The following is a 26532-nucleotide window of genomic DNA, read 5'->3' on the forward strand; positions in this document are numbered from 1 at the left end:
CTGTCTGTGTGGAGCTAGAGGATACCCCCAATGGATATATCCCTGTGTGACAAGGCAGAAGGGCAAACACAATTCTGCCCATAATCTACATGTAACGAGCATACACCTGCTTAATGTTATAGCCTACAGAAACAGAGAATAAAAGTGACTTCAAGAGTCCTTTTGCAGAACAGTGAGGTATCTGGAAACATTGCCCAGATGAGAAGAAATGAGTCACAATTCCAGGGTCACCAGGACACCAATCTACTGCCATTCTATATGCCCTGGTATAGAAGCAGCTAAGTTTGATATGCAAAGGGATTCCATTTGATTTTTCCTCCTTACTCAGTGTGTGTGGAGGGCACACGTGTGCTCCAGTACTCATGTGGAGGTCAGAGGACAGCTTTGTGAAGCTGGTTCTTTCCTTCCATCCTCAGAGGCTTCAGGAACCAAATGTTGTTCAAGGGTTAGCCTTGAACAACAAGCACCTTCAGCTGTTGAACCATCTCTTTGACCTCTTGCAGCCCTTTCCCAGGCTCACTTCCGCTCACACCTGGCCGGAAAGCATGAAGGCAGGAGACCTCCACAGGGTGTTGTTCTAATGCCACAACTTAGGAGAACGCTCTGGAATATGTGACACCTTTTATGTATCAACTGAAAGATTCTACTCCAGGGGTATACATTCTATTTCTCTACTCCTTTCTCTGTTTAAACATGTTACTCTTACTTAGGAATTGCTGAATATCAAGGGCTGAACATTAAGTTTCTCATTTGACCTGCTCCATGAAACTGTCAATATCCACACTGTGCACTCTTTAGAGAAACTGAGGCTCAAGAACAGGAAGTTTAAATCTTTGAAGAAAGAAATTGACATTGAAGAAGACACCAGAAAGTGGAAAGATGCTCTTGGGTAAGCAGAATTAATATAGTAAAAATGGCAGTCTTCCAAAAGCAATCTGTAGATTCAATGCAATGTCCATCAAAATCTCAGCAAATTCTTCACAGATTTCAAAAGAAGAGTACTCAATTTCATATGTTTTGAACTGAGTGTTTGTGACCCCTTAAGACATGTATGTTGAAGCCACATCACCTGGAAGCTCAGAGAGTGACTGTATTTGGTGTCACAGTCTTTAAAGAGGTAACCACTTAAGACCTATGTCACCATAGGGTCAAATCCAATGTTGGCGTCCTGATAAGAGGAGATATTTGTGCACAAAGAGGAGATCATGTGGATTCACAGAGAGAAAGTCCTCTAAAAGGTGGAAGGAGAAAATAACCCCAGGCAGACTTGCATTTCAGATTTGTAGCCTTCAGGACTGTAAGAACAGAAATGAGCCTGGCGGTGGTGGCTCACACCTTTAATCCCAGCACTCGGGAGGTAGAGCTGGCAGATCTCTGTGAGTTTGAGGCCAGCCTGGTCTACAAGAGCTAGTTTCAGGACAGGCTCCAAAGCTACAGTGAAACCCTGTCTCGAAAAACAAAAACAAAAACAAACAAAACAAAACAAAAACAAAAGAAAGAAAGAAATGAAATGAGTGCTGTTTCAGGCAGGCAGGCTTTTAGCCTCTGCTACGGAAGCCAGAGCCGACTGTTGCTCTATCATTCAGTGTGCTTTCCGAATACTCCCACTGGGATGTTGCTAAACTGTTGTCATCTCCCCCTGCCTTGTGTTCTGTTCACATCCCTTCTCCTGCTATGACACGGTGTCTCAGTTTCCTCTCCTCCGTGTTGAGCAGATCAGTCTATTAGGAGGAGCCAGCGATGGGCACTGCAGTCTCCATGCACACAAACACCTTCATTACTGGGAGGCAAGCATCTGTATTTCCATGGGACCTGACTTCCCTGAGGCCCCTGTTTAGTACTGGCCTCATGGGCAGCTGCTCCACCATCACAGTATCGCTTACAATGCTCTTGCCAGCCTCATACAACAGCTGCTCTGCATTTGTCCATGAGAGAAGGTGGAGCTCAGAGAAGTTACATCCCCTTGCCAGCGTCATATAGATCTAGGCAACAGGAATTATCAGAATGTAGGTGTCATAGTGTCCAGTTCCATTCCCCAACTCTGCCTCACTTTCTCTAGACTATTCTCTTGGACGCACTTACATTTGCCGCTGACTGGAGAGGAGAATTAGCCAGCCATGGAACTGCATATTCAACTTGTATTGCTTACTTATTTTTCTCCTTTGGAGAGTATCTTTATAAAAAAAAAAAAAAAGAAAATTCTACCTAGGACATTTCTCATTGTTAAAAAAAAGTAGCAGATGCAAAGAAATAATGGTAATAATAACAAGTTTTTTATGCTCTGTGTGACAATCTCTATGTTAAGCACACATAACTCAGCAAACTCTTTGGCAGACATGAAATTTGAGTGTGAAGACCATAAGGTGGTGTTCCAAGGATCCCTACTAAGGTCTGGGAGAGACAACATCCTGAGTGCTGTCTGACTCTGAAGCTAAAATGGACGTCAGGATACTTTCCTGCATGGGAATCACCCTCAGCACATGTCCCCCATTAGGCTGATGCTTGGTTGTACATCACTGAATAAGCCAACTATTTTCTGAGTTTCCTTATTCCTTCTCCTGATATGAGGACCACAGCAGATAGGCCTAAAGGTCCCTCTAATCTCCTGAACTCCTGATTCTAGGATCATGATTTGTCAGGTAACACCAGTGTGATTATTCACTGGGGGAAGTTTAAGGTAATGGGTAGGAGAGGCAGGCTTGGGTTCCCCAACTTTATAGTATACTCATGATCTGTGGGAATCTGACAGGAGAATGCAAGCAGAGGTAAGATGATGTAGGAATAAAAGAACGAATTTAGGTCAACAATCGGTTTTTTACAGAATGCTAAAAAAATTAAAAACTAAAGGTCGACACTAGGTCAACACTGGTCCTTTTTTGCTTTGTTTTGTTTTCCATTATTTAATTGCTAGTATCGAAACCATAGAGAAATGCTTGAGAGAGCAATCCTATGGAAAGCTTTTATCTCTCCAGAGGAGAGCAATTAAAACAGACAGATTTGGGTTAAGTATACCCGTGGTCCCTGCACTGGGTTTGTTTGGGAGAAAACCCCAATATGACCTGAAGGATTGCAACCATCAGACATTCAGAGAAAGCTGAGATGGTACCAAAGGGCAATTTTATCTGTTAGTGCCAGAGAAGAAAACCATCAAATAGAGTAGCCTCAATCACACGACCAAGACTTGCTGAGGAGAAGTTTCCTGCGAGTCAGCTCTGCATGCGTTCTGACACAAGCAGGGCTGGAGGAAGCAGACAATGTCCCCGCGTATACTTTCTTGCCCAGATTCTTTCTTATGCTAGAAACTAGTTTTGAGTGTCTCGTGACCTCATGGAGCAGCTTACCAGTTTCATTCAGTGGTATGACCTTAAATGAAGCTCTCTGAGTCGGGGATCCTTCCACCCGTCCTCTAGGAATGAAAGTTTTTAGTCCATTTACTTCATGTGCTTCACGAGTATCTTTGGAGTGGTAAAAGAATACATACTTCTCGAAGACTACTTCAAACCATGTAGATGTGAGGCAAATTTGAGAAGGGCACATCTAAGATCTAAAATTTTTTTGTTTCTTTATTAGTTTTTCTAGACAGGGTTTTTCTTTGTAACAGTCCTGGCTGTTCTGAAACGCACTCTGTAAGCCAGATTGGCTTCAAACTCACTGAGATCTGCCTGCCTCTGCCTCCCAAGTGCTAGGATTAAAAGCGTACCACTACCACCAGGCCTGACCTATGAGATAGAACTGGACTGACAAAGTGCTTCTGGAAGTTCAAATAAAACCTGAAATTCCCTCTACCTTTGACTTTGCAGCCTGATTCCTTTGGTCCTAAAAGCAGCCTATATATAAAATGGAAAGGTCAGAGTTTAGAACCTGAGTCTTGGCTCAGTGGAAACATTGTTTGATGAACAAATATGAAGACCAGAGTTAGGATTCCCAAGTGTCTGTGTAAAGACCTGGTATGGAAGTGTACATCTGAACCATAGTGCTGGGGGAGACGTGCGGCGCATGGAAATGGGCAAATCTCAAGAACCTGCTGACGAGCCAGTCTAACTGAAATGGGGAATTTCAGGTTTAGCAAGAAGGCTTGACTCAATACATAACGTAAGAAAGATGCCGTATTCTGGCCTTTGCAAACACCTTCACACATGGCACTTCTTGTGATTATGCATACCTACACAAAACCATATGCACGTATCACCCCTCCACACGAGTGTGCATTGGTGTAAATTAGAATGGTCTCCATAGGCTCATAGATTTGCATGTTTCATCCTTAGGGTGTGAACTAATTGACAGGAATTAGGAGGTATGGCCTTGTTGCAGTAAGTGTGTCCTTGTTGGAGAAGTGTGTTACTGGTGTGGGCTTGGGGATTTTAAATGCTCAACCAGGCTCAGTATCTTTCTGTCTGCTGCCTGTGGATCCAGATAATACTCTGCAGCACCATGTCTTCCTGCATGCTGCCATGCTTCCACCATGATGATAATAATGGACTAAACATCTGAAAATGTAAGCAAACCCCAAATAAATATTTTCCTTTATAAGAATTGCTGTGATCATGGTGTCTCTTAATATCAGTATAACATTGACTAACGTACATGTGCACTCACTCTCTCTCACACACACACACAGAGAGAGAGAGAGAGAGAGAGAGAGAGAGAGAGAGAGAGAGAGAGAGAGAGAGAGAGAGAGAGAAGAAAGTTCAGAGTTTAATAAGCCAACTGCTGGTTCCATCATTTATCAATGATGCAACCTGGGAATTCTGGAGGACATCTTCCCTGATTTCAGTACTCATCTATAGAGTGGGGATAACCCATTGCCTCTGACAGTTAGAGAAGGAACTAAGGAGATAACCAACTTGTCAGGACTTGGCACATGGCCACTGGCAACGTAATAAGTGTTAAAACATCTGTAGTGTGTAGCCAGACTGGTCTGTTTGAACCCAAGCTCTGCCCTTTTTTGCAGTGTAGCCTCAGGTAACACTCCCTCATTTCTGCATCCCCTCTCCTACTCCCTCTCACTCCTGTACCTTCTGGTTTCTTCATATGTAAAGTGGTATAACAAGTACTTCACACCCAAGATTGAGTGGACTGAGACTAAAAATTCGCTCTTGCATAGTATACAAAAAATGTGGTTACATGTTTTATTGCTATTCAGAGTAAAGTTTTCTTTTCCCCTCAGAATTGGGTTAAGTTTTCCTTCTGTGCTCTTCAACCATGTTTTTTTTTTTCTCACTCCTGTATGTAGAAGAACCAAGTCATTGCCCTCTCTGTCATACACTAGGAATGAAAGTGATGTATATCAACTTAGAGAAAGAAATGAAGGAGGGAAGAAGAAGATTGGAGGAAATAGAAGGAAAGAGTGGAAGCTTGGGATGGGATGCATTTCAATTTCATACACCTTCAAAGTTTGCACAGCTCAAACCAGATCCTGGCTGATGTTGGTAATGACTCTGCGAGGAAGGGAGACCCTACCTTTGTTCATGTTGATGACCTGAGAAAGCCCTTTCTATACTCACTCTATAACCCTGGGAGCAGTATTTCTGAGGACGTGGTCAAAGACAAATGCCTTCTGCAGTTACCTTCTTTCATGGCAGCCCCATCTTCACCCTTCACTGCAGTACCAAGTAGAGTCATGGGGGAGAGTTCTTTACTAGTTTTTGTCATTAAGCCATTTCCCACACAATAAAACACTGAATCACTTTCACGGCATTTTAACAAGTGACCCTTCATATTTCTAGAATCAAAGAACTCCCTAGTCCCTAAGAAGGTCCACACATCATCAAGCACACCTCTACACTGTCCTAGACAGATCCTGTTACCTCCCTTTCTTTCAACCCAGTGACCCATGTTCTGACGTTCTCCTAGCTATTATTGAGTGCCCTTTATCCCAAGTTAGACTTGGAGATGTCTGAGTTTGTTGACTAGTACTGTCTGTGCTATTTACAGTTTCCCAAATAACATCTCCAGGTGTCATTTGATGTATGAATTTGTTCAAAAATTCATTCATCATATATTCTGGTAGTTTCCATCATATCAGACCCTAGCTAGATACCTGGAGCATGGGGCATGGCAAGGAGCAGCATGAACTCTCTAGCTAAGGACAGAGGATTCCTGCTGATCCTGCTGGTCCATTTATAAATAGATGCAGTACAGATACAAACAAAAGTGATAAAATGCAATTAAGGAAACCATTACTATCATGTGTCCTCTTCATGATATCTCCAGAATATTGCTAATTTTATTCATAGCTATATGCACCTAGAAATAAATATGCTCACTAATTATAATCTGCAATGTACATGACCAGAAACTGCGAATGTTTCAGCTTCTTGAACAATTACTACTTCTCTATGGGGTAAGTTCTACTGTCCTTCCAACAGTGAGGCAATTGAGTTTTAAGATATTTTACAGTGATGGTCAAGGTCATTTGACATGTGATAGCCAGGTCTTAGCCCATAGACTACGTGTTCTATGAATAACTTAAGAATTCTCTTACAATCAGCTGAATATTTATTTTTATGTAATTTTTAAATTTCTCAACTCTGATTATATGTTCTGTTAGTTATAAAAACAGAAGAATATGAAATTTCTCTAATATTGAAATTTACAGAGCATCTCTTTTATTTCATTTACTTTTCCCAACATTCTCTGACGGCAACAAAATGGAGATAATTTGCTTTACATAAATGAGAAAAGTGAGGATCCAAAAGTGGTACAGATTGTCTGATGTCATAGATTCTGGGATAAACAGAACCAACACCTGAGTCCTAATCATGGTCATGGATTAGACCTGTATCCTACCAGTAACCCTGGAGATGAAAAAGACATCTACCCATGACGGAACTGAGAATGTACAGGGGAATGGAAGGAAGTGAAGTGGTCAGGGCTGCCTGAGGCGAGATCAAAAATGATTGAGCTTGGCATGCAGTGAGATCTGAGTTTTTTTCACAGACATTAGAGTATCTTTGAATTTTTTTTTAAGTAGACAGTCCAGAAAATAAGGGACTCTTAGCTAGGAGTAATGTGGCACTTTTTTTCCCATAGTGACAGAGCAATGAATGTCAGAATCACTGTCTCAGGAATTTATGTCAATTTGGAGCAATGCAGACTGTTAATGATAAGAGTAGAGTGCAGTCGAGATGCTGGAGAGCACTGGTGGAATTCCTAACTGTGTGCTGATGCTGGAAAGCACTGGTGGAATTCCTAACTATGTGCTGAGGCTGGAAAGCACTGGTGGGATTCCTAACTGGATGATCATGCTGGAGAGCACTGGTGGGATTCCTAACTGTGTGCTGAGGCTGGAGAGCACTGGTGGGATTCCTAACTGGATGCTGATGCTGGAGAGCACTGGTGGAATTCCTAACTGGATGCTGAGGCTGGAGAGCACTGTTGGGATTCCTAACTGGATGAAGATTTTCTCTTGTTTGACATCTATTACAAAATTTTTAGTTATGGCTAAACTCAAAACAAGTTCATTAAGGCTTTGTAAAAAGACATAAGAGACATTTAGACTCTTACCGGGGATTCAAAATTGGTATTATGCTCCACCGGATGGAGAATTACTAGATCATCTTTGATCCTGGTAGCAAGTCAAAGGGTTGAATTTCAGTTCTCTTGGATTCCTGTCTTTTACACTGTAGGAGGATGCAGAGTTAATCTAAGCCCCATTCAGGCTCAGCCAATCCATCTACACAGGTATATCTCCTTTGACTTAAGACCCTCAGTGATCAACTTGGTTTTTGGCATATGACAAAGTCAATAAAACATCTGTCAGATATGTGAAATAGATTAAAATTTTAAATTTAAGGTTCCTGTGGAATTCTTTGGGGAGCTTAAATCAAAAGTTTGGAATTGTGTATAGGTTTTACATTTTTTAAAGCATAAAAATAAATAGATTAGTCACTCAGATATTACATTTCCTGTCTGGCTTAAATAGACTGAGAGTGCAATAAGCTATAGAATGTAAAAGACTGATGGACAGAAAGCCAAGGACACCATAAGGTCAAGGAAGAAGTTATCACAAAAAGACACCAAAATGGGAGTTTGTGTTCCAAGAATACCAGGCAATTCTGATGAATCGAAAGTATGTCATTGTCAAGCGATAGAGATGTTGCCGTCTGTAGGGTGTTTGGGAATGGACACTTCCATTTCTAGTTATGAAAACTGCACAGTAGGTGGGACTTGCTCTGAACATAGCAAGTAGGGGCTGGGGATGCTGCTGAGCATGCTATAGTACACAGGAAAGCACTCGCAAGGAAGTTCCATGTTGCTGAAGTTTGCTCATCTCAATGTGCTTCTCTACCAGCTATTGGTAGGACATAAAGTCTAGACACCATGCTGAGCATTCAGATATGGGTTTAGGACATCTGTGATAGAGTATGCTTGCAATACTGAATCAGAGGAAGTGATTCTATCATAGAGTGGGTGTACATTTCAACGAAATCACTTGAAATTCTTTATCCCTCACTTGACAAACTGAGGTGCTATTGTTACCACTTCAGAGATCCTTGTGAGGAGTAATGCACAGACAAAATACTTAAAACGGTTTATCTTACATTGCATATTACATATTTCAGCTATTTTCATTACGATGAATAAGTAAGAGGGAGCCACAGCAGACTTGAGTCCAAGAGAGTGGATAAATCATTCCCTTGGTTGCTTAGGACCTGAGAGAGACTTGTTTTTCATAGAACTATTGTACCTACCCAAATCATGACCCTTCTTCTGCCAGCTTCTGCTTCAGGTAGTCAGATGTAAACTGCATGGTTTAAGTTTGTTTTTACCATGGCAAACAGATCTCTGTCTGCATTTCATCGCCCAGCTCTCCAAAATATTCAGACCAGCATCTGCTCAATTCTTAGCCTAGACTTTTCATGGTTTTACTGCCTATGTGGAAGGTGTCAGAGGAAGTAAGACATGCAGACAGATGGAAAGATGGGATTCCTTTGAGGAGGGCTACAGTGGGTGCTCAGGAGCCACAAGAATGGGATCAAGGGTATCTTCCTTTGTTTTATTTTGTTCTGGAGTCTTGTTTAAGTTGCTGATACTGTCCTCTCAGAGCCTTTGTTTGTAAACAGATCTTGCTGCTGACACAGAACTTTGTAATGTAGAGAAGAGTAGAGGCAGTGGTGAGAGTTACAGAAAAAGGCAGGTTGTGCCCCAAGCCTTACAACCATGTGTTTGTTGTTGAGAATACAAAGACCTCACTGTATTAAATGAGAATGCTTGTTTCACAAGGCAAATTGGAATATGATAGGTGCATGTTGAAAATGCTTCAGAAATGCCAACAACTTCACACCATGAGGGCTTCTTGATGCTTCCTATTTTCAGGGATACTCAGAGGTCATAGATACTCAGTTTCTGAGTGGGGTGGAGTTTGGGAGGCTGTGGACAACAAAGGTCTCAGGAATCAAGTTATTGACAGTTGTTTGCCTTGGCTCTACATAAGAAGACGGTTTCCCTGCTAGTGAGGTTCTAGTCCTATACTTTATCGGTTTTCCACCATCTGCTGACCTGAAGATCAAAAGGAGGATCGACCAAAATATTGGTGTTGATAATAATAATAATAGTAATAATAGTAACAACAATAACAATGAAATAACATGCCTGACAGTACAGTGCAGTTTCAGACTCCAAAAGCTGCATAAAGTACAGAGCTGTACAGACAGCATACATGAAGTACTTCCTATTACAGAGCTGTGCAGACAGCATACATGAAGTACTTCCTATTACAGAGCTCTGCAGACAGCATACATGAAGTACTTCCTAATACAGAGCTCTGCAGACAGCATACATGAAGTACTTCCTAATACAGAGCTGTGCAGACAACATACATGAAGTACTTCCTATTACAGAGCTGCGCAGACAGCATACTTTAATTCTGACGTGAGTTGTTTTCAAGATGTATTTTATGGAAGTACAAGGTTCAGTGGAACGTTTTGGAGAATTTTTAATTTTTTTTAAAAGGAATTCACAGTAGCATAACAACTATAACTTCTAACTCATGCCCATTCCTTAGCCAAAGCTTGGTAAATGAAAGACCACACAGACCCATGAAAGGAAGGATGGAAGGATGAAATGAAAGAAGGCATGATGGGGAACTGGTAGGAAGAGCTTAAGAGTTGATAGAGGCATAGAATTGGCTAGACTAAATTAATATATAAGATCCAAAGCGAAAATAGCAGCAGGAGCATTTCAGACATCAATGGAAGTGACTTTGCCTACTTAAAAGCTCAGAGAAACCCAGAAAGCAGAGTTTGAACAAACAAAGTTGTAGATTATATTTCTAAGGAATACACTAATTCCTCCTCAGAGGAATAAAGGCCCAAATTCTATTTACTCCAACTTGGGTGCAGGGGACGGAAAGTGCAATTCCTCAGACTGTTGTGACAACTCAGTGTCAACAGTCTCCTTTCTACAGTTTCTCTACAGTGTTCAGACTCTCATGTGTGTGTGTGTGTGTGTGTGCGCGCGCGCGCGCGCAGGCGTGCATGCATGTGTGTGCACATGTCGGAGCAGCCTTTGGGCAACAGACTGGCAGGCTCTCTGATGGCTCTCAGCATTTAAGGCATTCCTTGAGGTTGATGGAAACTTTTGACTCCAAAAAAGTATGTACAATCACAAATTTTGACAAAAAAAACTTGAGATCCATAAATATCTTCAAATTTTTTTGAAATCAAATGAAAAAGCCCATCTTTTCCCCCATTGGTCTAAAAATGAAAGAAAACAGTGTATTTAACCTACAAATGGTATTCAAAAAATGATATTCATCAAAATTCTAAATTGTGAAAAAAACATTTCAGCACTCACTTCATCCACGATAATGTTGAGACTGAGACCACTACATTACCATCATGGTATCCAGTCCCCTTCTTAGTAGACCTTTCTAGGTCAGTGATTGAAATTATCTATTTATTTCCTCATACATGTATATTAATATCCACACCTCATGATTTGGACTATTCTCAACTCTATATATCCACATCTGTCTCTGTGCTCACCTTTTCTGGCTGTAGTCTGTTCACATTTCTGATTCTGTCTCTGACACTTGTCACTTGGTCTTTCTCCTCTTTCATGCAAGTTTCAGCTTGACCTATGAGCCAGTGTTTCTCTGTGGTAATCATTCTTCAAAGCTTGCTATTTATACTTTCTTTCTCTTTTCTTTTTGCTTTTTCTGTAGCCTACACAGCCTATGTACCTTGTACATTCCCTACACACGCTACACAGTCACTTCCACTTGGTCAGCCCACAGTACAGCCAGGGCACTGTGCAGGCAGAAAGACTTAGTACAAAAGACAGTTGTGAGCTGGCTGCTATGTGGATGCTTAGTCTGTGGAAAGACCAGTCTATGGTGTTAACCACTAAGCAATCTCTTCAGCCCCCAATATTTTTATTTTCTAATCATGACTGTCATAATCAAGTTCTAAGTGCTAATTATTGCTTACTAGGTTATTTCCTTCACTTCTCCTGAGAACACAAAGTCCACGAGGGCAGAGATTTGCTCTGTATTATCCATGATTATATCTAACAATATTGAACTCATGCTATGATTTTGTTGACCTAGAGAGACATGCAGAGATTATTTGAGACAGTTCTGAGTGGTCACTGCATCACTATCAAATGTAGAACCTAATCTTTGTTCTCTTTGGGCTTCAGGCTTCCTAGGTTAAGAGGACAGTTAGAGTCATATCTAATTATAGGTTTTGATTATCTGAATTCTTTTTAATCTAAATTCGAGCATCTTGGGTTCAAATCCTAAGACATTAAGATTAAAAAGGGAATGGGCAAGGGAACTAGGGACCAGTTTTACTCTGTCTCTAATATGACTTGGATGTTGTGGTGAGTTCTTTCCCATCTTACAACAGCAAGTTCTCCATCTATGTGCCAAAGAACCTGGATTATGTATTTTGGAAATTTGCATTATTTTTCTATCAAGGTATCCACTTAAAAGTAATTGTTGAGCCATGTAATATCCAAATCATTGGGCATAGTCCTTGGGAATGGCAGTCAGGATGAGTTTCAAATGAAGAAAAGGTTGTTTAGGCACAGGGGAAAGTTGTGAGAAAAGCAGTCATGCACCTCATAAATTAGAACTGGATGAGCTGGAAAGGCTTAGAGAGAACCATGAGGAAAACACGGAAAATGAACAGATAGTGTACACTGGCTGCTTGGAATGAATGGAGACCAAGAGATAGAAAAGGCAATAGCAACGGACATTTCAACAGCTCAGAACCCAGGGCTGTCTGTAACAGTCATTGCTTTCCATGGTATATTTGCTTTCACGATCTGGAATTTCCTGAAGTCTGCGATATCAACTCTCAAAGCACTAAGCCTTCTAGTATCTTCTTTCAATCACCTTTATATTATCCTTTCTTTAGATCAATCTCAAATTCATTCATTCATTTAACAAAGTTTATTGAGCATGCACCAATATATCCATTCTATATTATGGAAGTTCTATAGAGATGAAAACAGAAATGGTGTCTACTACTAAAGAACCCAGAGTCAAGTGGGAGAAATAGGTAGCTAGGCAAGTGCATGCAGCATGGTAAATAGCACATAGGGGAACATAATGGACTGTCTGAGCTTAGGGAACTGCATGAGAGTTATTTCTCCCACTGTATTCCAAAGAACAACTCTGGGTCAACATCCATGGTTGAGGCATGAATCAAGTCATATGGGTCATTCTCATTAATTAATATCTTCATGAATGTGTTGAAAATGATATGCTGACATAATTGTATGCAAGAAAAAGCATGCTGCTACAGACAGATGCCCTGATCCTCTCAGATGGAAGAGACCATCTATGGATTTGAATCCTCAGAGCACTCGCCTTTCTGCCCCATGAGAAACATGGGTGCTCTGCAGCACAGGGCTTCTCTCCCGCTGCTTCCATGGGCCTCTAGTAACTGCCTTGATATCAAGGGTCTGTTTACCACTTGACTTCTGCTACAAGGACCAGGAAGTCCTCAGGGGATGGAACTGTACCCTGCCCCTCTTTTCAGTTTCCATCTCCTTGGTTAACAGACACCACTCAAACATTGCTCAATAATGCCTGTTAAATATAAGGATGGTAATGGGCTGTTAAATATAAGGATGGATGGCCAGAGATATGGGAGGAAGAAAACTTTACCTCTCCCCAAAATTCTCACTTGTTATTGAACTTCACAAAAGTATCTAGGACAAGTCAGCTTTGTATCTCCAGAATTAATCTTCCACTGAAATTTCAGGTTCTATAGTTCAGGCACCAAGGCCTCCTGCACGCTTCAGTTAAACTCAAAATGCATCAGGGTGCTCATCAAAAGATCAAAAGCATCTTCCCTAAGGATTCTGGGAAAACATGCCTTACACGTGATAAAAACAGCATTTATGAAATAATTTTATTTCTCCCAGTAGACTACTTAAAGGTGGGGGGTCATTCTATTGGAACTGTCTTTCTGATAAAAACATTACCTACAAATAATACATTAAATATATTATTAAGCCAATATTTTTGAAGTCTCATTATTTTCTTTCAAATCTCTCCTGCTTTTTTTTCTTCTTGCCAATATTCTCTTTTTTCTTCTTTTTCAGTCTCTGTTCTTTAAGTACTCGCCCTGGCCACTGGGGGCACTATTGTTCTCATGCAGTCATCCAGATAGTCATCCTCTCAGAATAGTCTGACTGAATACAGGTGGTGTTCTAAGCTACACGACCAGCTTGAATGAAGAGAGAGAGAAGATGGACTTTGGATTCCAGCTTTACTACCCATCAGCAGAGGGTTCTTTGGTGAGGCATGCAGCTACTTGCCACAACTTCAGAGGGTACAGAAGGTCACTGTCAGTACATTACCAGTACACAGTAAGTGCTCTTTAGAAGCTGGTTGCTTTGACTGCAGGTGCTGCTACGAAAATGTGCACTCCCCCCAAAGGTATATAAACAGTGGACAGAGAATCCTAAACCCTGAGGTTGGACTTCAAGGTCTCCCGCGATCAAGGGCAGCAGATGGAAAGGAGGGAAAGGGATGCAAACCTGAGCAACAGATAGAACTCACAGAACTGTGACGGCTCAGGAAGGTACTGAGGAGGGGAAGGATGGGGAGATCTAAGTGTAAAGTTGAGGGTTGTTTGCTACAAGGAAGGCAAAAAACAAGTAATTTGCAAACAGACCAGGGACTGGCAATGGGACGCTGAAAACCAAAATGTGGCTTGGATTAGACAAGTTACCATATGAGCAGAGGAGCCCATGAACCCATCGCTCCCCCTCTTTCTGTTTTGGAAGACCAAATTTCTTTTTCCTTCTGACCTCCCTGCTCAAGGGGAAATGGAATTAACCACTGTGTAATGTTTCTAACTGTGACGCACACACAGGTCATGTGCTTGGGTTACGTAATGCACCGTGCCTGGGACATTCCTGGACCTTTCTCCCCTAGTCAATAGATATTAGGCTGGTCCTCATCTCCGTCTATCTATTCATTACATAAAACAAAACACAAGACCATATGAGCTCCTTTGAATGCTAGGGAGGAGAGAAACCGAGATTGACATGATTCCAAATGTGCACATAATTAAGTGTGATGAAGTCCAGGCATAAGGTATAATGGAGAAAGGAGTAAGAGGTGCGAGAAACAAGTTCCACGTTGAAAAGGGCAGGAGGCTGCACAGTCTTGAGCATGATGTAAAACTGCACACAGTAATATTCAATAAGTAAAAACAGTGATGTAGTAAAAAAAAAAGCCTGCAGCATTTAAAGGAACTTTGAATAATTCAGTTGCCACTGAGGATCTTTAACTAGGGGGGACAGACTCAGATTTTCTTTTTTAGTGGTAGAATAGTCTGGTAATCCAGTGTTGTAGATAGTCTGGAGGTGGTAAATGCGTTAGGGCTCAGAAAAGCAGGCATTTCAATGCTAAGAGGTATGACCTAAATGAAGAGCAGTTGCTAATCAACATGTTACAAAGTGGGATCGATGAATTGGTGACTGAGGGATGGATGGTGTACCAGGAGTTGCTAACATTCAGCAAGAGTATTGAAGGAGAAATGATTCCATTTTGGACATGTCAAAAGTGTGGTGTGTGTTTTCATTTTCAGTGCACCCCTGGGGTTGGTCTGTGAATCTACATTGAATAGAATTTGGAGCTAGAAGATGGCCATCAGCAGAGCTGTGCTAATTAAGACCTTACCACGTACGGAAAGTGTGTGTGTGTGCTCTTTTTCCTGGCTCACGACATAGATGACAGTACTTCCAGCCCAGACCACTGATCTCATCCACCCCCCAATCTCACCAGCATCTTAGTTCCATATCCTTGAAGTGAAGAGCTGGGCACATCCTTTTGATACTCACACACCTTGATTCTTTGGACTTCATGGTTTGGCTTCATAAGACTGACTACAGTGTGTTTGTTTCTTATGTTTCTGACTGTGAGACTTGCATCTCTTGAGCAGGGCTGTCTTCTTCCCAAATGCTTGTTGTCACATCTTTCTTTACATCCTCAGCAACCTGTACATAAAAGATCTCTGGCCTCATTTGGGAAAATATTCCTTTCTACATAAGCCCATCTGGTCTCATTCTGCTCTGCTGCCACTCCTATTACACAGAGCAAGAGGAATCAAGAAAAGATGGATACAGGGCAGACACAAGAGCAACGTCTTCACCATGGGGTAGAGCAGTGCCACTCTACCTGAATTCTTAGATTACTTGCTCTATGGACTCTGTGACAACCTATGTCCTTGATTTTCCATATTTTTTTTTTGTTGCTGTACTTCTCAAATGGGTTGGAGCCTGGTACCTTACAAGGCTCTCAAAAGTTTCTGATTACCCTCACAAGTTCCTACACACACAGACACACACATACACAACAGAGAGGGAGGGCATGCATACACGTACTTTCTATCCCTTGTTTACTTAGTAAAAGTAGTGGGAATGAGAATTCGGAACACAGTAAGGAGAAAAGGGAATTGAAGGGACAAATGTACTTTAGGGATGCTGATGTTGTATATTCTGAAAGAACACAAGAGAATGTTGCTTTATAACTCAGAGTTTCAGTGTGTGTGTGTGTATGCAAACTCGGGTCTACGCTTGCATGTGTTTTTGCCTGTGTGTATGTGTACATGTGTACATGCACGTGTGTGTGTGCATGTTTGTAAGGCAGTCAGAGGTCAACATCAGTTATCAATCCTTGGGACTTGTACATGCCTTGTTTTTTTTAGGCATGTACAAACCTCTCGCTGAGATTTGGGACTCATTGATTTGTCTTATCTCTTAGGTCAGCGAGTTCCAGGCTAGAGTCTATATTCACCTTCCCAACACTCTGATGACAAGCATTTACTATGGCTTGCTTTTTAATGTGGGTTTTGGAGATCAAATGCTGATCCTTGTGGGTGCATGGCAAGGACATTACCAAACAAACTCTTACCCTAGCCTCTGAATTTTAATATTTCTTAATGAACAAAATAATCACTGATGTACATGATAACAAAGACTAATAGGCCAGGAGCTGAGTGTTTTACCTGGGAATTCTTCTAGATTGGCCTTTGTCTAGTAAACACAATTATGAAACTTGTATAACTTAGTAAACAATTATCAGAAAAGTCATCTGATGTGGGATTCCCCTCTGTATGCTCTGATTACCACTAATAAATAAAGAAACTGATTTGGACCTATAGCAGAGCAGACCTTAGCTAGGCAGGGAAAACTAAACTGAATCCTGGGAGAAAGGAGACAGAGTCAGTGAGATGCCATGTAGCTGAGCAGGAGACAGACGCCAGAAATTTAGCCGATAAGCCACAGTCACGTGGCTATACACAGATTAACATAAATGGGTTAAATTAATATGTAATAGTTAGCCAATAAGAAGCTAGAGCTAATGGGCCAAGCAGGGATTTAATTAATACAATTTCTATGTGATTATATCAGTGCTAAGCGACCGGAACCAACAAGTGGCTCTCTCTTTCTATAGTAATCCAACGCGGGTTTTTATGGTGGGAATATTTGTGACAATGCTAATTATTTCTAGTATTAATGAGATGACTTCCAGCTATTAGGAAGTACTGACATTCACCAAATAATGCCTCCAGTTAGTCTTTGACTGAAATCCGAACACTGTGATTTTGGCCTGCTGCACAAAGTACTTTGGAATTTCATTAAAGTATTTGTCAAAGAAAAAGTCAATGAAACCTTAGCAAGAAAAAGTAGTGGGTCTTTCTTTTCTGAGAATTAGTATTGTCCTTGTCAGAAGTAAAAAAAAAAAAAAATTATATAGGCACTTTGCCCCTGAGGGTAACAAGCCCAGGCACCACCTAGTGGAAGAAAATAAACCAAAATGGAAGAAAACCAGAGCTATTACCAACTTCACAATTTTATCTGAGGATATCCTTGGTTGGGATTACAAGACTGCAAAAGGTCTCTACTAGAAGGACTTTAGGGCCAAGGCAGTGATAAACTTATATAACACATTTCATGCCACAGACAAGAAAAAGTTGGTCCAGAGAAGGAAAATATCATGGCTAAAGTTACAAAGCAAGCTTTCTTTCAGAATTGGCCTCTGTCAGCTTTCTTCTTTAGATAGACTCGAGTCTTTTCCTCCACCTCCTTCCTAGTTGATGTGGGAGTGTCATATATCAATCTGTTGATTTCATTGGTTAAGTTATAATAAACCAGCTGCTTGGCCTCATGGCTTGGAACATAGATGGGAAGAGTAAACAGAATAGAATTCTGGGCGGAAGAGGAAGTGAGGTCAGACTCTGCTCGGCTCCCGGAGAGACCCGACAGCTCTGCTGGAGCAGAGATGCCATGCTCAGCTCTCCCAGGCAGCTGCAACCCACGATGGACTTAGGCTAGAATCTTCCCGGTAAGCGCACCTTGGGGTGCTTACACACATCATTAGAAATGGGCTAGTCCAGATGCGAGAATTGGCCTGTAAGGGCTAGAGTTCATGGGCCAAGCAGTTCTTAAATGAATACAGTTTGTGTGTTGTTATTTCAGGCATGAGCTAGCCAAGCGGCCAGGGTGTTGGGGACGCAGCCCCGCCGCTCCTATTTCAACACCTAGTGTTTCTTTTAAGAAAGCCACCTGATAATTCTACTCAAGCCTTACACCTCCAGCATCCATCCACATAGCTAGTGTCAACATCTATCTATCTATCTATCTATCTATCTATCTATCTATCTATCTATCATCTATCATCTTTTTGAGTTAACATTTATCTGGCATTAGACGCCATGTCAGCATGCTTGTTTACAATTAGTCAGCATCTCTCCCCAGAACAGAGAATATAAACTCCCTGAGGGCAAAGAGAGTTTACAACACTCAAAACTATACTCAGCACACAGCATGAATACACAAGAGTACCTGTTGAGTGCTTACTCTCGTATTTTCATTGCTTAGATTTTCTGCTTTTGAGTACACTCCTTCTGTGACATGAAGCAACTACCTTTTTTGCTTTATTTTCACTTTTGCTCTGTTAATTTTGTTGTTGTTTTAGTGTTATAATGAAAGTTATAAATCTCTTCTGAGTGGCAAGGTTGGGGAAGGGAACTCTTGGTCTTAACAAAGGAGATAAACATGTCTAGTATTAATATGTAATAGTTAGCCAATAAGAACCTAGAGCTAATGAGCCAAGCAGTGATTTAATTAATACAATTTCTGTGTGATTATTTCAGAAAGAAGGAACAGAAAGAACTGGAAATAATGTTCAGCAAGGGTCAACACAAGTAATATCAGAGTAAATTGAAAAGTGTTGGGTTACCTGTCATCTGGACTCCACTACTAAGCATTTTCCACATGGAGATCCAGTTAATCTTTAGAAAAATTCTATGCTGTAGGAACTGGTGTTAGCTGGATACTATAGATGGCAAAAGTGAAGCTGGAGATACTGAACACCAGTAACTAGCAGGTACAAGAGTCAGGAAATCAAAGGGAGTCCAAGAATGCTGAGAACTGTAAGTTGCGCAGCCATTTGGTTTGAAGAGGAAGCATAGAGACCTAGGAAAGGAAAGTGGATGGTGGCCACAAATCACCAGCCACAAAGTACCTGTGTTTCTGATAGTTGAAAAACTCTCATCTTGAGATATCTCTCAAGGCAGCATTGGCTATAAGAAGACATAAAACACCGCCCCACCCCCGTTCCTCTGGAAGGACTCTTGTCTACTTGAGGCAGAAGACTCCTGTCCAACACACATCCGTTCCCTCCGGATTGTCCCAAACAGCTCCACCTCATGATTGTCATGGGGACCAGGTGAGATGCTCTCAGCAGAGGTCAGAAGCAGTGTTCTATGCCAGCATGGATAGGAGAAGATGTGATTTGTGCAGTCAAGGTCATTCCTAGAAAGGTGCCTTTCTCATGGTGCACACTGTAGACAGTACGGATGGAGTCAGCAAGCCATCTCAAGCACATGACCTCACTGCAGCCCTCTGATGTTAGGACTTCACAACCGCCATGGCTCCTGTCTGGGGTCCATTGTTTTCAGTATGTAAAGAAGAGGCGGGGATGACATGAAAGCTTTATACCATGTCCCCACAACTTTAGGCAGCCTCTGGAAAGACATTAGAGGCTTCGATCATACTTCATTTACTTCCTTCCCAAACTCTGCTCTGCTTAACTCACATCATTCTACAATACAATTCTTTAGGGGAGAAAACCATATTCCTCCTTTACAAAGTATTTGAATGGAAGGGACTGGTAAGGAAGGATCTGAAATTGTGTTAGGTGTGATTAATGTATTGTTAGCACATATTTTAAAAGATCCTAATCTGTTAAAAATATACACCGAAGCACCTTTAAGTTAGGTTGTGTTATATCTATTATTTTTGTCACTGTATTGATAACCACTGTTGAAACAACGCTGTGGGAACTTGGGTTTAAGACATTTTTTGTACTTACTTTTTCAAAATGTAACTGAATGTTTCTATAATAAGAAAATTAGAAAGAGTTTGAAGACCTGGAGAGCCGAAGAAGGAGATGACATCTCAAAAGTCTGGACATTCTGTGAGCTGATGTGTGTACAGATACTGGGAGAGGCTCAGGGACTCACCCAAGGTCACACAGAAATGAACTGAAGTCCTGAGACATTCTCTGCTTCAGACACTAGTATCCCCTCACCCTTCCCTCTGTACACCTGCAAACTCTGGTTACCATGACCAGACGGGGAGAACTTGAAGGAAGAACATAAGGGCTAACTGACTCCAGACTGATAACTGGGAAATTTGAAAAGGACAAAAAGAAGACCCCTGAATACAGGTGACAATGGTGTGGCTTTTGTAGTATGCGGAGTGGGACCAGGTTCTAACCCTAATGAAGGAACAGACTTTATGGAGACCATTCTCTATGGAGAGACCCCTTACTCAATCTAGTCATGGGAGTGGGCTTGCTCCTGCCTCAAAAAGGTGATGGGACAGACTTAATTGACTTCCCAGGGGAGGCTTTACCCTCTTTGAGGAACTGATGGAGGCTGGAAAGGTGGGGAGAGTGAGAAGAGAGGAGAGGAGAGGAGAGGAGAGGAGAGGAGAGGAGAGGAGAGGAGAGGAGAGGAGAGGAGAGGAGAGGAGAGGAGAGAAGAGGAGGGAAAACTAGGATTGGTATCTAAAAACTACGATTGGTATGTAAAAAGTAAATTAACTTAAATTTTTTTTAAAAATTAAAAAACCATATTTTAGAAAAGGAAAGAAAGAAGACTGGGAGAAATGAATATGTGTTTACTGAGGAAATATTTTGGAGTGATTGATCATGGGTCAGTCTGATGGATATGAAAAGAAAATCAGAATCACCAGGCCCAATCCAATCTTCAGGTGAGCTCTCTCCATTTCTCACTCCCTGATCTGGAAAACCATGGCTTTGTACGTAGGCGTGTAAGAGGAGGACAACATTCTGCAGCCACACGATCTCTTTTCCTGCCCTCCAAACAGCAGAGGAGCCAAACACTGTGGAATTGCCTTCTTGGGTAGACTTTCTACTCAGGGGATGTGGAACTTTGGTCCAAATACCTTTAACTCTTCAAGACAAACTGACTATTTTGTGTGTGTGTGTGTGTGTGTGTGTGTGTGTGTGTGTGTGTGTGTGTATGTCAATGTCCACCTCACAAGGTGGTTGGGAGAATGGAATGCTCAGGCGTAAAGCAAGCTTGAAGTGCTCTGCTTGGAAGAGTAGGTGCTTCAGTATCCTCAGTGTCCTCAGCCCAGAAAGCCCATGATCTTTGAAAAGTCCTGTCTACTAAAAGAAATCTTTGTCGCACACCCACTAAGTCCCAAGGCCAGTTCTGGATACTTTACACCCTTGAGCTCAGGCACCATTGCACAGCCTACTGTGACTCAAGTGCTTGCAGCACCATTACATTGTGGAGAAGGAAGCTGGAGCCAGGGGAGCCAGCCAGCTTGCTCAAGGTCATAGCTGGACCAGGAGAGAGGTAACCTGGCTACCGATGCTTCCTTGTGACCAGTGCAATATTCTGCGTCCCACGTGAAGTTACAGATATTAAACAGAGAATTATGAACAAGTGTGAACCTCAAATGAAGCCTCTGAGTTTTTGAAGGGCTGGATGAAAAGTAAAAAAACAACCTACAGAAGAGGAAGAAAAGGCTTCTTAAGAGCAGCCAGCAAAATTCATTCTAATGCTTACAACAAACAAAAGGACCTTCCAGCAGAGGTGCTGGGTGGGCACAGGGTTAGAGCTATTTCTTTTTCCTGAGCTGGAACTCTGAATCACTAATTCAGGAGGGGTGCTAGGAGGGTGAAAGAGGAAGAGTGAGGCACTCCTGGGGTCCACTTTTCACTTATCTAATGGGTCAGGAGGAACTTTAATAAGATTAACTGCACTCGGGGTCTCTACTTCATGGAGCAAGCTGAGTCTACTGTTTTCTGTTCCTTTTAGATTATAGGGCTGGTGGGACATGGCTGGGGTTGGTTAGGGATGGAGGCAGGGGTCTGGATCTGTCAGGTGTGGTACAAAAGCAAAGATATCATCTGCAAGATCACACACACACACAACCCCCAACACGAACAACAGTGCAACATCTGGATGGCGGGTCTGTGCGTGGGGAGAAGTGGCTATTTATGAGATTCTTTTCTCTACCAGGTAGTTAGATGTCTAGAAATGGTAGTGTCAGGGGTTAAGTCCTAGTTGCTGACACTGAACTCTGCCATCCAGCATACCCTTTGACCTTCTCTGCATCTCTTCCTATTAAGCTAAATGATAATTGGTGTATAGCCTCTAAGGACCCTGCTCATAGCAGCCTTAAAGGGCACTTCAGTTCTTAAAGTATCTTTCAGCTTTGGCAGGAGAGTCTGGCACCGTGGCACTTTCTAGTTGTTGTTTTGTATTTTCCTGCATGGGCTGCAATACTGTCTCTGTGTGTGTGTTCACTTTCCTTTTAGACAAATAAAAGGCATGCTTGCTGTGCTTCAAGAAGCACCCTGCTCTTTCCCTCTGCCTCTCTCAGCGCCGGTTTGAACCAGTGTCCGTGAAGTGAAGTTTGAACCCTGGCAGAAATAGCACCAGGGGCAGGCTGATCTGGGAGCACACCCGCCTACCAGGAGAGGCTCGGCCTGCCTCTGCCAGACGACAGAACCGGTTAACAACACCGTAAAATTAGACCTTTAAGAAACCCAATTGAATCGTGCAGACTAGTGATGTAAGGCCGGCTGGCCTGACAGAGAGGCAGCAGCCCTGGGCCCAAAATAGCAGTTGCAAACCCTGCTGAGCGATGACTGCTCTGGAGATAGGTGACAAGGGATTCCTGTGAAAGTGGTGACGCCCAGACAGAGGTCAGGCAGCCAGCCGGGCACCCGAGGTCGCTGTAGCCAGCCTGAGGATGCACACGGACACCCACTTTGGATCCTCTCTCTTCCAGCCTGAATTTAATCGCACAGCAGAAAACCAAACAAGTACTTTTAGAAAAAAAGAATTCCCTCTGTTTGTTTGTTTTTAATTCTAGGAGAAGCAGGTTCTCTGTAGTCCCACAGTATGCTCCGTGTGGAGGATAAGGCAGAATAAGTCTTTTCTGGCTCCCTGCCAGGTGTTTACACACCGCCAAATCTGGCTCCTGCTCAACTAGGGGAGGGGGGAATCCACCAGAATTCTCTAGAGAAAAGCTCCTTGGCTTTCTGGGGCCCCACGGCAGCCATTTATTTATTTATTTATTTACCTACTTACTGTGGTTTTTTTTTTCCCCTCCTGTTTTGTGAGAAATGCTATTTTCACACATAAAATGAACCAGGCATTTTATATGGGCAATAATAACCTAACATCCCCAATCCAATTAAAGTATTTTACTGAAACAATCATTGTGAGAGTGGATTGCATCTTCCAGAGAACGAGAGACCTTGGTCTGAGTTCGACACTTAGAAGGCAGTCTTCCATGCAACCCCTGGAGACACAGATTTGCATATATGTATATATGAAATGCACCCACTATCTGTGTAACCCGGGCTTTCCTCTCTGGGGGATTCCTTCCGATTCACTGACATCACAAATAAAGACCAGCAAAGCCAGATCTACCGTTTTCTTAAACACTTCCAAGCAGCAGACTGCTTGTGTTTTGAAAGCGAAACACACACACACACAGAGAGAGAGAGAGAGAGAGAGAGAGAGAGAGAGAGAGAGAGAGAGAGAGAGAGAGAGAATCCTACACTGTCATCATCATCTTCATATTTTGAAGCTTCTCTCCCCGGTTAAATATTGTACCCTCCTCTGACTGACGAGGATTTGGAAGCTGAAAGTGAATGAGCTCGGTTTCCCTCTCCTTTTCGGGGGAGGGAGGGCTAGCGATGACGTCAGTTGTGTGTGTGGGGAGTCGTTCTCGCTCTCTTTTGGTAGCTGGAAAGAGGGAGCTTTGAGGACACATTTTATTGTCTTGATAGCAGAGTTTGGATCCCCGAAAGGCGACTTTGTGTAAATAGGAGACTCAGAGCAGTGTTAGGGAAGGTCGAAGCCAAGGCAAAACAGCTACAGACTGCCAGAGAGCGGTGTGTAAGCGGTAAGAGGTACCATCCGGAAAACCTCTGCCGCTCGCTAAGGCGAAGGGGGATCCCCCACTCTCGTTTTAAGACCGCCCAGGACAGGCAAGGTTGTTTATGCAGTGAGGGAATCTCCCAGACAGAAGAGGCAAAACTTTGCTTCTCTCCTCCAGCGTCGCCCCCCTCCACCACCCCTCTTTTTATTAAAGGCATTTCCACAGATTCGTTTCGAAGGGAAAATGGATGTTGAGGCGTTTGGAAGGTTTGCAGCCCTCGTGAAGTGTCCGGTTTCACTATGGGCTTTGCTGTTGAACAGCGAAGGGGAGAGAGGGAGAACTTAAATTCACTACGGGCTCATAACAGTCCCCAAAGAGAAAAGCGTCCCAATTCTCAGCTGTGTCTGGGGAAGACTGGCAGAGTATGCGCTAAGGAGGTCTGCCCCAGTAGCGAATGATAGGCAACCAGTTTTAAAACCAAAGACCCAGAATGGCAGTGTGGGTGGCTATAGTGATGGGAGGGGGGTGGATCCCAGAGGCAAGCTTCGGTCAGAGAGCAACTTTGGGGGTACTTCTAGGAGTTCTAAATCTGTCAGTCACAACAACTTGGTCCTTGCCGACTTGCACGATAACCAGACTAAAGAAGAATCACTTCCATGAAAAAGTAAAGGGAAATGAACGGTCCCTTCAACTCCTTTCATATAAAACCCAACTGGGTCATGTTCCCCTTCCTCCCATACCGAAACGGAGTCTGTCCGCACATCCCGAACACAGACTAAGTGTTCTGGGTTCTCTGGGGACTAGCCATCCCTAGCTTGTGGGCTTCCAAAGGCACGGAACTCCCAAACGCAGCTCCCGCGAGGCCAGGCAGCATCCTTTCTCAGTGTGGCCATTCCGCAGATGGGCTAAAGCAAGTCTCAAACCTCACCTCTACCTTTTCTGCGTCGCTCCAGGGGCGGCTCCCGGAGACCCACCCGCCCTCCTGCACCCCACACATCCGCGCGGCCCCGAGGGCCCCGCGGGGACCATCGGGGTGGTCTGTCGAAGGGAGTAACCCCTTTCGCCTTACCTGCGATCACGGCTGGAGACTTCTGGCCCCCCTCCGCTCGCAGCCACACTTGCAGTGTGAAGGCGTCGCGGGGCAGCTCCAGATCGGCCCGGAGGCGCAGCTGCTCCCCTCTCCCGCTGAAATAGAGCGCCCGGCTCGGCGGGCTCGGCTCCTCGGCGCCCCTCGCCGCCCGCTGCTGCCGCCGCCGGGGGACGCGCACGGCTTCCCAGGCACCGCCCGGAGGCGGCGGCGGCGAGGAGCGGCGACCGCGGGCCGCCCGGGTGGCGCAGGTGGCCGGGCTGGTGGCGGGGCGCGGGGTGCGCACAGCCCGAGGGTCTCTTCGGGCCCGGCGGGGGCGCTCGGCCAGCCCGCAGCCCAGCGCGGCGCTCAGCAGCCCCAGGCGCAGCACCCAACTCCAGAGCCGCATGTCCGACGGTCCCCCCCGCCCCCCCTGCGCCCCTGCACCGCCGCCCGGAGCTGCCAGCTTTGGGAGCCGCTCGCGCCTTGACTTTGTCCCCCTTCTCGGGCTAGCCCCCCCCTTTCACTTGCTTTTTTCTTTTCTTTCTTGCTTTCCTCCTCAAGGTGTGTGCTTCACTCCCCCCACCTTTCAAAAATACAGTCCAACTCCTCCTGGTTTGCAATTAATTTCTCTCCTCGCTCCTTTATCTGCCTTATCCCCCCCCTCTAACAGCTGGATGCCTTCCTCCTTGTTTTATTTCATTTTATTTTATATATTTCTCGCTCTTCCAAAAAAATCTCCTCTAACACACTGGTCGGCTGAATTCCCTCCCTCCCCCCAAGATGCTCTCATTTATTTATTTTTTGCGTCCTTTATAACACAAGCCACAGCCCCCTTCCCCCCCCCCGTCCCCTCCCCTCCCTCCTTCACGAAATGAAAGGAAAGAGGGGGAAAAATCCCTTAGAAGATGAGTAAACAAGCGTGTGCTAATCTGTTCGCCAGCACTCCACCTTCCCAATTGAATGAGTCCCTGTTCAAACTGCGGGGATCATGACCAATCAATCGGTATGGAGAGGCCAAGCCATCCAGCCTTCCTCTACTTTGCCGCTTCTCTCCTTTCCTTCGCTCCAGCTTCTCCACCCCCTCTTCTTTTTCTTTCTTTCTTTCTTTTTTAAAAAGAAGACAATCTTAAAGTATCAATTTAATGGAATTCTGTACACACCCCCTTACGATCCTCCTTGCTTTCCTCATTCCTGCTCAAAACACACATTCTTGGTTTGGTTTTGTTTTGCTTTGCTCCCCCTTCACTCCCGCTCCTTATTTTTATTTTTATTTTGCCTCGTGGTGGGAGAGAGAACGGTCCTATTTGTCCTTTGCTGTTACATCTCTCCCTTTTCTATAACACACAGAACGTTGGAACTTGATTTTCGGGTTCCTTTTCACAGTCTCTCCATCTTTCTCTTCCTCCCATCCCCTTTTCTATCATTTGCCCTCTATTCCCCTTCCTTCACCCCCTCCATTCCCCTCTTCCTTGCTTTCTCTTGCTTTTCCTGTTTCTTCTGCTTTTCTTTTTCTCCCTCCCTAAATTTCCTTAAAGTTATACTGCGGTGAGTGG

The 26532-nt window shown here is 43.5% G+C and overlaps 1 protein-coding gene across 1 annotated transcript in view; it reads right to left on the reverse strand.

Annotated features, from left to right (window-relative positions):
- Nucleotides 1-25385, reverse strand: part of Pappa (pappalysin 1) — a 235453-nt gene extending 210068 nt beyond the window's left edge. The window contains exon 1 of the mRNA XM_050121835.1: nucleotides 24980-25385. Within this exon, the coding sequence (XP_049977792.1) occupies nucleotides 24980-25385 (406 nt within the window). The remainder of the gene's footprint in view (nucleotides 1-24979) is intronic.
- Between the last annotated feature and the right edge of the window lie 1147 nt (nucleotides 25386-26532).

Source organism: Alexandromys fortis, unplaced genomic scaffold, assembly GCF_014885135.2.
Source record: "Alexandromys fortis isolate MF-2015 unplaced genomic scaffold, M_Fortis_MF-2015_v1.1 scaffold_183, whole genome shotgun sequence".
NCBI classification, from domain to species: Eukaryota; Metazoa; Chordata; class Mammalia; order Rodentia; family Cricetidae; genus Alexandromys; species Alexandromys fortis.